At 43.1% G+C, this 14700-nt stretch overlaps 1 protein-coding gene across 1 annotated transcript in view; it reads left to right on the top strand.

Annotated features, from left to right (window-relative positions):
• The window catches only part of phip (PHIP subunit of CUL4-Ring ligase complex), a 42127-nt gene that overhangs the window by 23375 nt on the left and 4052 nt on the right, over positions 1-14700 (top strand). Inside the window, exons 26-39 of the mRNA XM_085383365.1 lie at positions 1367-1491; positions 2576-2658; positions 2767-2878; positions 3987-4048; positions 4153-4308; positions 11756-11876; positions 11952-12077; positions 12312-12387; positions 12583-12642; positions 12745-12897; positions 13338-13490; positions 13598-13809; positions 13900-14144; positions 14481-14624. Coding sequence (XP_085239491.1) covers positions 1367-1491; positions 2576-2658; positions 2767-2878; positions 3987-4048; positions 4153-4308; positions 11756-11876; positions 11952-12077; positions 12312-12387; positions 12583-12642; positions 12745-12897; positions 13338-13490; positions 13598-13809; positions 13900-14144; positions 14481-14624 — 1828 coding nt within the window. The remainder of the gene's footprint in view (positions 1-1366; positions 1492-2575; positions 2659-2766; positions 2879-3986; positions 4049-4152; positions 4309-11755; positions 11877-11951; positions 12078-12311; positions 12388-12582; positions 12643-12744; positions 12898-13337; positions 13491-13597; positions 13810-13899; positions 14145-14480; positions 14625-14700) is intronic.

Here is a 14700-nt window from a genome sequence, read left to right as displayed (position 1 = left end):
TGGTGGTCCGCGATCTGCCGGGTGGTTCTTTGGCGCATGGAGCCCTGATCTCGGCTCACGCTAGTATGACTGGCCTCTAGTGGAGTCGGCTGCCTGCTGCCTCTGGTCATCTGGGACTCGCGCCCCTTGGCTTTGGGCGCCCCATCTAGGCCCTCCCTTCTTGTCCTGCAGGGATGGGGATTACCCAGTTTTCCCGGATCCATCTCTGTCTGCCTGAGCTCTTGAGGGCCATCATTGCAGCTTTCCACCCTCATTTTCAAGTACATTTGGTGACAAAAACACACAAACACACTCACACTTGACACTCTCTCTCTTTCTCTCTCACACTCTCACACACACACACCACTAGAAGAGTGTTGATTTGTTACCCGTGTCATACTGTATACCCCATTGAATGTAATAACTGGAATAACATGAATAGAAATGAAGAAATAAACAGTTAAACCCTGAACAAGAAGATCCTATAGAGACTTTATAGAGCTGATCTTGGAAAAGCAAAATGTGTTTGGCACGACAGTCGCTCAGCTCCTATTTGTGATTGCAAAAGCTGCCAGACGGGACACGATTAAAACAAAATAAGGCAAATAAAAAAAAAAAAAAAATGACACTGTCCTCCTAGGAATACATAGCAGGACCCAGGGATTCACGCACATGTTAGTGTAATCATTAACTGCTGTTTTGTTGCAATGCAAAATTCGACAGGATTTTTGCTGCAAACCTTTCACCGGTGTGGCTTCTTTATCTCCGCCACACGTCTGGTTTCACACTCCTAGTTTAATCTTATTTTTTCTTTCCTAAAAACGTCTCTCTACCGAAAGACAAATGTCTACCGAGCATAAAAAAAAGGTTATGAAACTGCATATGGAGCTGTCTACGGAAGAATGAAAAAAAGCCACCAACTTCAGACACTTTAATACTTGAGAGCAACAGTTTATAGGATTGCATTTTATATTTGGTATACATTTCATTTTTTTTCTGTCCTTCTGCGTGAGGAAGCTGAAATAGCAATTCCTGTGCAGACAGCAGAACATAATGCATTGCGGGCACAGTGTGCTTCCTTGTGAATGTGCTGCTTGTAGTGTATGAAATGCAGCGTTTTCTTCTACGACGTCTTTTTATTTTCTCTTAGTATTTTGTACAGCCAGACTTCTATCTTTAAGTTTCACTTTTTCTCAGCTGGAAACAAACCTGCACCCTACACACAAACAAAAAAACACACCAAACCCTTGACTTGGGGCTTTCCTGTAGGAAAGAACAAGAAATAACTGAAAGAGGAATCATTAATCGAGACTTTCAGGATGGTTTGCTTAATTTTTTTGTCTTGAGAACTCAAACATGCTCGTTATGTCTTTTTTGTGGCATTTAGGAGCAGGAGTTGATGAAGATAGTTGGCATCAAGTATGAGGTGGGTTTGCCCACGCTGTGCTGCCTGAAGTTGGCGTTTCTGGACCCAGACACTGGAAAATTAACCGGGGGATCTTTCTCTATGAAGTAAGTGTCTCTCTCTGCCTCCACATAAGAGTACAGGGTTTTTCCTGACTCATATCTGGCCTCTGACTGCAAGTCAGAATGCAACTCTGTTATCTTACTTAGTTACCCTAACAATAGGGTTTGGTACCTTTCACGTTTGAAACAATGCTGGTACCAGAGCCGGTGTTTGGGGAATTTGGGACTGTTTCCCAGTTATACCTTTTTCCAGTACAGCTTTTTGTAAAATAATACATAAAACATTTTTATCCAGCTACCTAATTATCTGAAGAAGATGTAGGGTCCCGACCATCATCCGTGGGTTCAGTGGCTCATATGTTGGCAACAGACCTCTGGTGTATTTGGCTTTCAAGATGTCAAACACTCCACAGCTTTTAGATGTATTCTTGAGTCTGACAAGGTGCTTCCCCAGATTAGATGTGTTGTCACGGCCAGCTTTGTGTCGCCTGCTTTGCGTTTTGAAAAGCGTAGCCCCACCCAAGGCTGCTTTTTGCACACCGCTGCTGCCATTGGCCTGTGTGATTGTTGACACATAACTGAATTAACGGCACATGGTCTCACTCGCTCTTCATCTTCCTTTCGTCCAGATGTGTTCTAATACCCGAATTTGGCACCAGCTGATTGCATGCAAATCAGTACTCGGCAGTACTAATTTGGTTGATACTTTTAAGAAGTAGAAAAGTTCATTTCTGAGTTGAGAAACAAAAATGTGTGTGCTGTTTTATAAATACTGATAGTTTTTCTTTGGCTCTGGCTAAAATCATCTGTGGAATAACTGCTGTTGTAAAAGAGTTTAAACAGACTGCAATACATGCCAAACATTTATCAGCTTTTAAGATGAGCCGACGTCATTACTCTTTCTAAAACACTACGGGACTCTTGTCTTATATCATGTTATATGGTCTCTCTTCAACTTTGCAACATGGCAGTTATAAAACTCACATTTCAGCAAGGTTTCATATCTTTACACAAGACAAGAGGTTATTGATAAAAACACTGACTGCAGTAATATTTCCTGACAGCAGATAGCATATACTTTATGCATACAGAAGTGAACCGCTACTACAAATCTCTTGACTACTTGCAGGTACCACGACATGCCTGATGTAATCGACTTCTTGGTGTTGCGGCAGCAGTTTGACAACGCCAGAAAAAGGCAGTGGCGCATAGGTCAGTTTTACCTTTGCAGTGCGACTTCACTCAAATATAAATGATATCGTATATGACATTCATTTTCTTTTTTGCAGAGTTCTCTGTAGTAATGTGATGTCTCCATAGGTGACAGGTTTCGGTCAGTGATCGATGATGCCTGGTGGTTTGGAACCATTGAGAGCCAGGAGCCCTACCAGTCCCAGTATCCTGACAGCTTGTTCCAGTGCTACAATGTCTGGTATGACCACAGCTTGGATTTGCTCTATTCTCAGCAGGGTTGCACTTCTTTTTGGCATGACAGCAAATCCGTTGCATTCGCATTAGGTAGGACCGTCTTGCATCGGCAAGACTGCAAGACGGTCTATATAAGAACAAAAATGTGCACAGGCAGAGATGCATACAGAAACAAAGAAATTAGATCAAAGGGATGACGCAAACAAGACCAACATGAATCACATTCAGAAGAACTCGCTGGTGATGGTGAGGAAAAGGAAGTAAAGAGGAGCAAAGTGTCACATTGACTGTCATCAGATTCAAAGGTGATGATGACAGTCACTACATACTTGACGTGTTTTTCCTCTGAATGCCAGAAATATCTCTGAGACGCTGAAACAGTAGGTTAGAAAGCCAAAGTATAGATGATGTAATCACCACCAGACAGTTTCTACTAGACTCCACTACAGTCATGTACAACAATGGCATACGATAACGTAGACGAGGCATACTTGATAGAGCTAGTGCCACCTCTTAGTGACACCATGAAACTTCCCCCAAAAATGGCACGCTATGAGTCAGAGAAATTTCAACCAGGATTTTTTTTTTTTGGTCTTCTTTGTTTTCTTTGATGTTGGCTGTTACAAAAGTGTGAAACCCTCCAATCAGTTCCCACTTTGTCTACTGTCCAGTTGGTCTCCTGGTACAAAAAGATAATAGTGAATACTATTATTTAACGATTTCAGGTTCTTACATCCTGAAACACCAACAGAATATTTGTCATTAAAATATTCCCATTAACACTTAACAGGAATTTACTTGCTTGGACAAACTCGGACAGATAGCTGCTTGTGATTATGCTGCATCTCCCTCACTATTGCACGAAACACCTCGTGGCTTGGAAAAAATACCTTTTGCATTGCTGTGACTTTACAGTTTGAACCACTGATACATATATTGTATGTTTACTGAGCGCTTCATTATTTGAAACCTTGTTAAAGAATGAAGCGGTATGCTCAATACTACATGCCGACTTTGTAAAATACAAAAGAACTAACAAAATACTAAGATTACAATGTGATGATGATGATGATGATGATGATGATTATAATCCAACCCTGTTTCCCATCCAGCTGGGATAATGGAGACACAGAGAAGATGAGTCCTTGGGATATGGAACCCATCCCCGATGATGGTAGGAATCTGAAATGCGGTGCTCATCTGAAAAACAACAAAGAACTCATTCCTTCAGTTTTAACAGCTTACAGTTGTGACAGTTTTGTCCTTATGTCTTTGCAGCCACGTTTCCGGATGAGCTGGGCCAGAGTGTTCCGCTCATCGAGGAGGAGCAGAAGGAGCTGCTGTACGTTCCCCTGGACGGTGAATGGGGCTGCCGCACACGCGCCGAGGAGTGCGAACGCATCATCAAAGCCATCGACCAGCTCTGCACGCTCGGTATGATGTCACGAAGCGCCCGTTAACATTAGCCACGTAAGCGGTGATATGAAGTTCCGCCATGAGGGCGCATTTCTTGTAAGGTAGCAGCTGGATGACTCTTCCCAGTGTGAGTCACCACTCTTAGCCCATGAGTCAGATGAACCAGCCAGGGGCCAGGATCATATGGTCGAAAGAGTAAGCTGCTAACACAGTGAACTAAATGTTAAGGTGCTTTCATGAATTCCCGTTAAGTGATGTAATGACACATTAGGAACAGACTGAAGGCCTGCTAGTGGAAGAAAGATGGTGTGATGGCTCCCTCTAGTGACAGTTTGGGGATTAGACACAGATTCACACACAAGCTCTCACTGCACAGCACGCTTGGCCTCAGATTTACTTAGCAGGGCAAATTGGTGTGATGCTGAAGCTGCAAGTATGTGGGAGTGGCAGGTTATATGGCTAATTTATGAACACACAGTCAGCCAGCTATATTGATTATAACATATCTATATAAGTCTGTATTCATGTCTTCCTTAACCCTTTAAGACCGACCATAGAACCAAGTGCGCCAGAGCTTATATTATATTTTTACATGCTGTGGAGCCATTTTTGGGAGCATTTCAAGTTGATATACATCAATACAACCATTATAGCCCAAATTTTAATAATATGTCTGCATTAAGTGCATAGTAATTACATAAATTGCAAAAACGTGCAATAAACTACAAAAAAATTGAAAATTGTTTTTGTTTTTTTAACATATATTTCTAGTTAGAGAAATTTAAGAAGCTTATCCCTCAAAACTGTAAATACAAAAAAGTTGCACAAAATAGTTTACCACCACAGGAAATTTATTTTAAGTGTCTTCATAGTTTTATTTTTGAAATACACCAATTTTTATATACTGCAGGAAAAAACGAAAATAAATCTTACAATGCAAATTTGCAAAAAAAACAGCATGTGCATCAAAATAAACTATTTCCAGCAGTGCAATATGAGTCCTAAGCATCCCAGAAACGACACAGAAAGTCATAAAGTCAAACATAACTTTTAAAAACACCAGTATAGGCTCATAAAGCCCTGATGGTAAGCCCGCTCCGACCGGCTTTAAAGAGTTAATCGGTGTGCAAATTTAAACGAAACTTTGCACGAACATCGTTTCACAAACAACGATTATTAACATCTATATGTTTAAAAAAAAATCTAAGTCTGTCCCAATTCTTTTGATTTTCATTCATATTACATTTATTGAAATGCAATGTTACATTCTCCATTTGTGTTTGTGTCACGTGTCACATTCAATATACGTATGTACGTATGTAAGACTTGGTACTTTTAAATAATGACCAATGCAATCTACCAAAAGCAGCGCAAATTTGCATGTCAACTGGTTTTGATATGAGGGCAATGGACTGTGTTAGAAACGAGCGGGCTCCGAGGGGTCTTGGAAGTCGAGGGAGTCGTTCTCAGAGTAAATCAAAGAGCTTGGGTTGTGTTCAGGATTCATCCAGAGCAGGGCTGCTTTATAAAGAATGATTCCACCATATAAACCTGTGCAGTCAAATCATTAACATGGGGATCAGCAGGGATCAGGTTCCAATCATGTTAATGAACTTGCTGCATCTGCACCACATCTATAAATGGTCACGTTGCTCTTTTTTGCTGTAAGAATACACACATTACTACTCACTACTACACACATACTAACACTAAACATCGTTGTACTACTAGACATTTCAAAGTTTTCTATAACTGATCCTATTGTAGAGCGATAAAAAAAGTAAAATGCATAAAAATAACGTATCGTGTTGCAGAGCTCCATGTGCGCGCTGAGTAAAATGAGCAAAGATGCAGGTGCTCTCGTGCTCTCTGCAGTTTTCCTTATGAACCGATCTCTGTGTAGAAATGTACCTAAAAACTAGGGGTGCAACGATACACAAAATTCACGGTTCGGTTCGATACTTTGGTGTCACGGTTCGATATTTTTTCGATACAAAAAAATGTTCATGCCTTTTTAATTTGTCATTTATTAAAATTATAAATATATATTTTAACTCAAAAGTACAGTTTTTAAATTTAATGTTGCTGAAACAAAAGTAATTAAAAAAATAAATATATCTCAGGGCTCTCAAAATTTCAAAATCCCTGGTAGCCCTTCGGGCAGGGACTCTTCAGTTTTTGGTAGCCCAAAATAAATGTAAGTAGCCCGAATAAAAAAGAGCAATTTTTTGATTGATGTTTTGTTTCCTGTTTTGTTTCCTTTACAATATTATATATTAAAGTATAATATTGTAAAGGAAACAAAACATTAATCAAAAAATTGTTGAAAAACAAATTACAACATTGTATAAAAATTACAATCATCAACTCAAATACTTGATTCTAATTGAACAGAAATTTCTATGAACTTGTAAGAACTGTGTAGGACATGAATCAGTCTGTGTCAGATCCTGAATTTGAAATTTCCACTGAAGTCACGGGTAAGAGACAAGTGGAACCAAGATCGAGGCCATTTGCTTTTTGAAGTTTGCAAAGACTGCTAAATTTTGCCAGTGTTAGTTCACTCTTTGCAACATAGTACGCTGTTATAAACAGATTTTTCAGGTTTATTTTTAGTATGTTATTTGCAATTGGTGTTTGTTCTGGGAAAGATATTGCAGACTGAGCAATAATGCATTTCTTGCATTTCTCATGGGTTCTAATGGGGGCCTTTCTTAAAATGACTGGTCCCAGTAACAAAGACGCTTGTCGACTCAGAAATCGAGAGAAAACCAACAATACACCCGGCAGAACATTATGTTATTTACACGGGTGCACATAAGTGGTCCGCATGTGCGCATTCGCTGTCAAAATAAAAGACGCGCACCAGATAAGAAGTTGCAACGCGCGTTTGCGTCCATATAAAAGGCTGTTTTTGTCCACTAGAGTGGGATTTTCACGGCACATTCCGCACCACATCTCTGTGCGTTCATCATTTGTCTGAAGCCAGCTCACCTCCTGCAACCACTTTTCCGAGAATACGCGCTTCTTTTGTGGTTCGGACTCCTTCTGACATTTCTTTGGAGGTAGAGGAACACCAAAGTAATTGCTTAAAGGAGCTTCTTCGACATCTTTAAGAGTTTTAAACAAATGTCTGTCCTCCTCCAGAAAATCTTATGCATGCAAACACGCGTTGCAACTTCATATCTTGTGCGCGTTTTTTTTTTTTTTTTTTCACAGCGAATGCCCACCTGCGGACCACTTATGTGCAGCCCTGGTTATTTAGCTCGTCATATTGCAGCCACAGAAATTCTTTTGTCCATGAAACCATAAAGCTGCACTTTCTTTTTGCCTTATAGTCTGATTTGTCATAACTTCTTCACCCTGACCTGTCTTATTTGGCTCAGCAGAACTAAAATATATATCCTGCTGCTTTTACACACACACACACACACACACACACACACACACACACACACACACACACACACACACACACACACACACACACACACACACACACACACACACACACACATAACGGTCAGCGATTCTCTGCGCGATCAACCTCTCATATGTTTAAGCTTGCTGCGGGAGATTTCACTCGTCATGTTTGCGTAGTAAGCTAACGATTGATAAGACGATGTCAGAGGAATTGGTGCGCAAATTATCATCACTCACCAATCAGTACTGTCGCTCTCTATACACAGTTCGCGCGATTGCAAAGTGAAAGCAAAAAACAAGCGCAAATTCAAACGCGATTTCAATATGTCACATATTGACAGTGGCTCACCGATGCCAATGACCTAATTACCCAGCTACATTTCTGAAAGAATGCAAAAGCATTGACATATATTCTTCCTACAATAGCCCGACAATAGCTCGCGAGCCCCGGGGCGTCGGGCTAGCGATTTTGCAAGCCCTGTGTTACAGGCATGGCCCTTTAAGGATGAAGCCTGATGGGAAATGTATTCGGGATGTGTGTAGCGGGACTGCCTGGTGTGTGTGAAGAGAGAGAGCGGAGAAGGGGAAAAAGTAACGGTTAGCTACAGAAGAGACGAAAAGAAAATAAATAAAAGGAATATAATAACTCCCTCGACAGCCAGAGTTGTGTCGGCGATGCTCGGTGTGAGTAAACTGTTTCAGCCCACTGTACGCGGTGTTCGTGCCTTAGAGAAGAAATAAAGTTCGGTGAAGCAGTTTCCTACGCCTCCTTCGATCTTTTTGCTAGCGGAGTTGACCTGTATAGTAAGCTGTTTCCGGCTACGAGTCAGTTACGGAACCTTCAAGTAACTGCCAGAGGTTTCCTTACTACGGTTCGGGGCCGCGGATCTGGCGCGGTAACACCTGTATCTGATTGAGGAATCGCTCATCTTTGGAAAAGAGAGTTTATTACAGAGAAATGGCTCTTTCCAAAATAAAAGCTATACTATACGCTTCTTCTGGGCTATATTCTCGGCAGCATATTGTAGCGGGTCAGGGCTGTTCGGGGTTCTGTTTGTACAGTTATGTTTTGTTTATGTTGCCATAGTGACGGGTGACGCCTTCTCGCTGCGACGGTGTGTCCTTCCGGAGTCAGAGGGCGCTCTGTGTGTTGTTGTTGCTGTGCGGTTGCCGCGCTGAGCAGTTAGCTAGCGGCAGTGTTCTTCTGCAGATGTCAATAAACGGCTGTGCTCCCTGGCTAGCTCACGGGAAGCAAGACCAAACGATACCTCCGTCTCCTCCTTGTCTGAGCTCGCCACATTGGTGTCAGAAGTGGGATGATGGTGGCACCCCATGTTCTGACCCGAGTGACCGTGACCGGCCGGTGCGCCAAAAGAAGGCACCTGGACATTTGCATGACTTTGTGTGGGGTAATGGGGTCGTCGGGGACGACTGACCCCTTAGGTGGGGGCTATGTAGCGGGTCAGGGCTGTTCGGGGTTCTGTTTGTACAGTTATGTTTTGTTTATGTTGCCATAGTGACGGGTGACGCCCTCTCGCTGCGACGGTGTGTCCTTCCGGGGTCAGAGGGCGCCCTGTGTGGTGTTGTTGTTGTTGTTGCTGTGCTGTTGCCGCGCTGAGCAGTTAGCTAGCGGCAGTGTTCTTCTGCAGATGTCAATAAACGGCTGTGCTCCCTGGCTAGCTCACGGGAAGCAAGACCAAACGACACCTCCGTCTCCTCGTTGTCTGAGCTCGCCACATTGGTGTCAGAAGTGGGATGATGGTGGCACCCCATGTTCTGACCCGAGTAACTTTTCCCCCGCTGGTCGTGATCGGCCGGCGCGCCAAAAGAAGGCACCTGGACATTTGCAGGACTTTGTGTGGGGTAATGGGGTCGTCGGGGACGACTGACCCCTTAGGTGGGGGCTATGTAGCGGGTCAGGGCTGTTCGGGGTTCTGTTTGTACAGTTATGTTTTGTTTATGTTGCCATAGTGACGGGTGACGCCTTCTCGCTGCGACGGTGTGTCCTTCCGGGGTCAGAGGGCGCTCTGTGTGTTGTTGCTGTGCGGTTGCCGCGCTGAGCAGTTAGCTAGCGGCAGTGTTCTTCTGCAGATGTCAATAAACGGCTGTGCTCCCTGGCTAGCTCACGGGAACATATCAGGTCCCCATAAGGAGAATCATGTGCTAACGGCTGTCTAAATGACTCGGGTAAAGTTTGTAGCATGCATGCTTGTTGTTTTTGTCTGCTTCCACTTGTCTTTGCACCAGGATGATGTCGGGGTAAATGTGCAGTCATATTCGTTGTGTTCCCACTAGTGCTGTCAGCGTTAATCTCGTTGAAATGACGTTAACGCCACAACACGGCAAATCTCCGTTAACGAGCTACCCCTGCGTGGGGCTAGACGGCCAACACGTTGACGAGCTAACTGCGCTAACACACTAGTTCCCACCCATGTAATTGAGCATTGCGTGGCACATCCAACATACTGTTTTACTTTAGTCCATGACGCGCTTACCGTCAGGGTCATACGTCACATGAAAACCAAAATAATTCCAAATGCCAGATCTGAATGAGGGTGGGGGAGGTTCAATTTGCCATGTTGCAAGGAGAGTTTAACTTCTGTCTCGCTAGCTTGCCCTGCGCTCTTCCTTCTGATGATGCTGTCTGTGTTGAACGCTCAGTGGATCTGCGCTCGACAGTGCAGCCTAGGCGGAGTAGTCGAACGCAGATTCACTGAGCGCTCAACACAGACAGCATTGTCAGAAGGAAAGTTGATAAAATAAATTACAAATGTTGTATTGTTCGATACATATGCGTACCGAACCGAAAGCACTGTATCGAACGGTTCAATATCAATACGAGTATCGTTGCACCCCTACTAAAAACCTGAAACACTGCACATCACTCTAGTCACTGTAAAAACTAACTGTGCTGACTGTGATATGTCCAAGGTTTGTCTGTTGTATTTTGCCTTTGCTCCTAGCTACAATGCTCCACACTAAGTTATCCTAAGTTCTGCTCTGTTTCATCAAAAATACCAGTATCAGCATTCAGTGTTAGGATTCAGTGAAGAGCTTTGGCACTGCCCTCGGAGCTTTGAGCCGTCACACCCAAACCTATTATGTGTTTGTGCTGATAACCTCTTCCCCAGGCATTCCAAGTAAATCAGCACTCCTACTGCAAACTATCATAGACACATAAAAAATTAAAATTCCAACTCTGATTTTGTGTTCTGAGTGAAAACAATTTTTCAAATATATGAACAATAAAGTTAGAAGCAAAAAGAACCAAGTCCACACCTTTCAGTCACAAAACTGACACTCTGCCTATTTAGCAAATCCTTAAAGTTTCCTATTTTTAAGGTAAAGGAAGGGTTTTGTCCTAAATCTAGCCCATGGTTCACTATCAGGAATGTTTTCCAGTTATGCTAAAGCTCCATTCAGTGACAAAGTTAAACAGAGATATGAGGATGAGATGAAAGGGTGCAGGAAGCAAAGATGCCAAAAGAGAGAGATTTTGTTCCCTAACAGTGTTAAATGGAGCTATCACGTGGTATTTATATGTAATAAATGATAAAAGGTTCCAGGTATGATATGTGGGTCTGGAGCCAGCCATCTTCAAAGTGCATTTGAGGGACAGAAACATCCTCCATGATGGTCCGATAGGTGAAAGGAAATGAAGAGAAATAAGTAATCATAATGAAGAGCAGACTGTTTTTTGCAGAACAAGATTTTTATCAAATATTTTTCTCCATTGGAAACATCTAAATTAAGACAGGGATGTTCAGAATAGCTGGAGAAAGAAAAACAGGATAAAAGTGTTTGCATTGCTGTTGCAGGGCTTCTTTTGTTGGAAAGGAATCAAAATCAATTTCAGCAAATGGATTAAAGAAACACATGCACACCATCCTGCCATAGAAAATAAATCAGTTCGTGTTTTTCTGTTATGTTTAAACTGATTTAATTCCTCATAATACCAAATGTGGATCCCATTGGCTCATGTGCACCACTAATATAACTCATGTGTATTTCTCTTATCACGTACTTGCTTCAACAAACACAGATGTTGCAGCACCGTTTGCCTTCCCAGTGGACCTGCAGGCGTACCCCACGTACTGCACAGTAGTGGCCTACGTCACTGACCTCAGCACTATACGCCAAAGGCTGGTGAACCGCTTCTACAGGTGCGTCCTCTCGGGTTATCACATACAGAGCGCGTGTGAAAGAGACCGACCGTAACAGCTGCGTTTTCCTTTCAGGCGGCTCTCCTCTCTGATGTGGGAGGTTCGCTACATAGAACACAACGCCCAGACGTTCAACGAGCCGGGGTCATTCATCGTCACCACCGCCAAGTTTGTCTCTGACCTCATGCTGCAGTTCATTAAGTGAGCACATTTAATGTCGAGCGTTACTAAATCACAGTTACGTGATGTGAAAATAATCATCTGAAATGTCCTCCTTACTCATCAATGAATGTTTCATTCCCCCACATGTAGCTTTCCCAACAGCTGCAACAGTCGACTTTTGGGTTTAATAATTTGACATGAATAATTTTTAGATCATTGACCCTGTCCTATCACAGAGGAATAACTCCTGATTCCTCCTCATTTCTTCCACAGGGACCAAAGTCTGACAGACATCATGCCCCTCTATAAAACTATGAAGAAGGCGACCTTCTCTGACTCTGAAGACGAGGTGTGTGTGACTGTCCGTATGCATGCTTACACTGCATTCATTCACACGATGATCCGGGCACGTTAAGCGTAAAGCTTTGAAAATAGACACTAATCTCGCTTTTTTCCCTTCTTTTTTGAATTATTGAGCTAAAAAATATAATTAATTAAGCTGACAGAGAAACATGTTAGATTATTTTTCTTTTATCCTATTTAGGATGACGAGGAAGAGGACGAAGATACTAATACTCCTGGAACATCCACACGGAACCACAAGGTAACATATGTAACAGATTCACACGAGCGGATACAGTGTCAGTGTCGATGCAGGTTCGGTATCAGAAATGGCCGTTTACTGTTTTTTTACTAATTCCCACAGGCCCGTCGACCCATGCAGCGCCAGCTGCGAGCTCGACCTCATTCGTACGACCCTCACGCGTGGAAGGGACGCTGCAAAGAGCTGCTGGATCTCATCTTTCAATGTGAAGACTCTGAGCCCTTCAGAGAACCCGTAGACCTACAAGAGTACCCGGTAACTATGCAACAAACCTCTCGCTTTTTGTGTTATGTGCGGTGCATACCTGTGAGCTCAGAATCAAACTCAAGTCTCTGGAGCTGATCTGAATTTTTAGCTCCTTGTAAATTTCCATCACAATCACATTGATTTGTGTTTTCAGGGGGCACAAGTGGCTCCAGTTCAATTATGATGAGTGCTGTTTGAGGCAAAGGCCTCTTCATTCATGATGTGAACAGACTCACAGCTTCAGTGGCCTTGAGTTCTCTTCAAAAGAAGAAGGGTGCAGTTCTTTCACTTCTGGTTTTTTTTCCTTTTCAGCTCATTGACAGTAAAAACTTCAAACCTCTCTATTCTCTCACTTCTTTCCCATTTCTCTCTCTCTCTCCTTTCTGTCATCTTTTGAAAACAATTCAATGAAAGATGAAAAATCCCAACTGTCCCTCTGCTTCTTCAAGGACTACCTGCAAATAGTCGAATCACCGATGGACTTTGGCACTGTTCTCAACACGCTGACGGAAGGAAAGTACCAGTCTCCCATCGAGCTCTGCAAGGATGTCAGGCTCATTTTTAGTAATTCCAAAGCTTACACGCCCAGTAAGAAGTCTCGGGTGAGGGTCACAAACACACACATTTACAGCTCATTATGCCTATAATATAGATTTTATGGGTCCATAAAATTAAATCCTCAAATTATTATTTTTTTTAACTTCTTCAGATTTATAGTATGAGCCTAAGGCTTTCTGCCCTGTTTGAGGAGCATATCAGCCCCATCCTGGCTGACTACAAAGCCATCCACGGCCTGACTGATAAACTGACCAAACAAGGCACCGACAGACAGACACGACACACTACAGACAGACAGACACGGCACGTAATGAAGAGGAGGAGGAGGAGAAGCGAATCTCCTGCAAGCAGCACCGCGTCCAGGTAGATGAAATTTAACTTTCTCTGCAGCTTTAAATATATATATTTTTTAACCTGATGTCACACTCGGTTACTTTTTGATTTCATTTCTAGCCCAGAGAGGAAGAGACGCGTATCGTCCAGAGTGAACGCAAAGAAGGAGCCTTCGCCTGTCCCTTCACGACCCTCCTCTCTGAGGCAGAGCATCCCCGTCAAGCAGCAGCCGCCTCAGATGGTCAACGGCAAAGCAGAAATGCCAGCTCCAGGACGCACGCGTAGCGCTGCGCGCCATACTACACACTCACTACCCTCCTCATCCTCATCACATAACGTCACGAACAGCACGCCGAGCACAACAGGTATCATCACAGACGTGTTCAATAAATACGATAACGCTCCAGGAAGTCACTGCAGCAGGCAAAGGAGTAGTCGGCCACAGCATGTTGCTGTTACATTTTGGTTTTTATACACACACAACACAAGTTTGTGAGTCGCTGACAGTCACCTTTTGTTACCTTTGGACAAAGCTAGGCTAACTATACGCTGCCTGTTTTTCAGCCTTTATGCTAAGCTATGCTAACCAAAGTGATGTTGATTTTCTTATCTGATGCTGGACAAGAAAGCACACTACATCTCCTCGCCTGCTGCCTAGCCTGGCTGTTTATTTCCTTCTTCTATCTCCTTCTCATTAACAGAGTCGACTCGCTCGTTGCGGGCTCATAACTCTGTGCCAGCTTCGTCATCACCAGCTCCTGAGAAGGTGACACCTTCCCAACCCACAGAGAGTAGCAGCGGAAGCACTCGACGGAAACTCAGGACACCTGTTCGACACACACCAGGTAAGAGATCACGTCACAATCATGTGACCGTGTAAAGCAAAGGTTTACGATCAGGACGTAAACATTTACGTTTCTG

This window comes from Rhamphochromis longiceps, linkage group LG15 (genome assembly GCF_057381845.1).
Source record: "Rhamphochromis longiceps isolate RC_006_pf linkage group LG15, R_longiceps_female_GT1.1, whole genome shotgun sequence".
In the NCBI taxonomy this organism is placed as follows: Eukaryota; Metazoa; Chordata; class Actinopteri; order Cichliformes; family Cichlidae; genus Rhamphochromis; species Rhamphochromis longiceps.
This window is presented reverse-complemented; position numbering and strand designations above follow the sequence as displayed.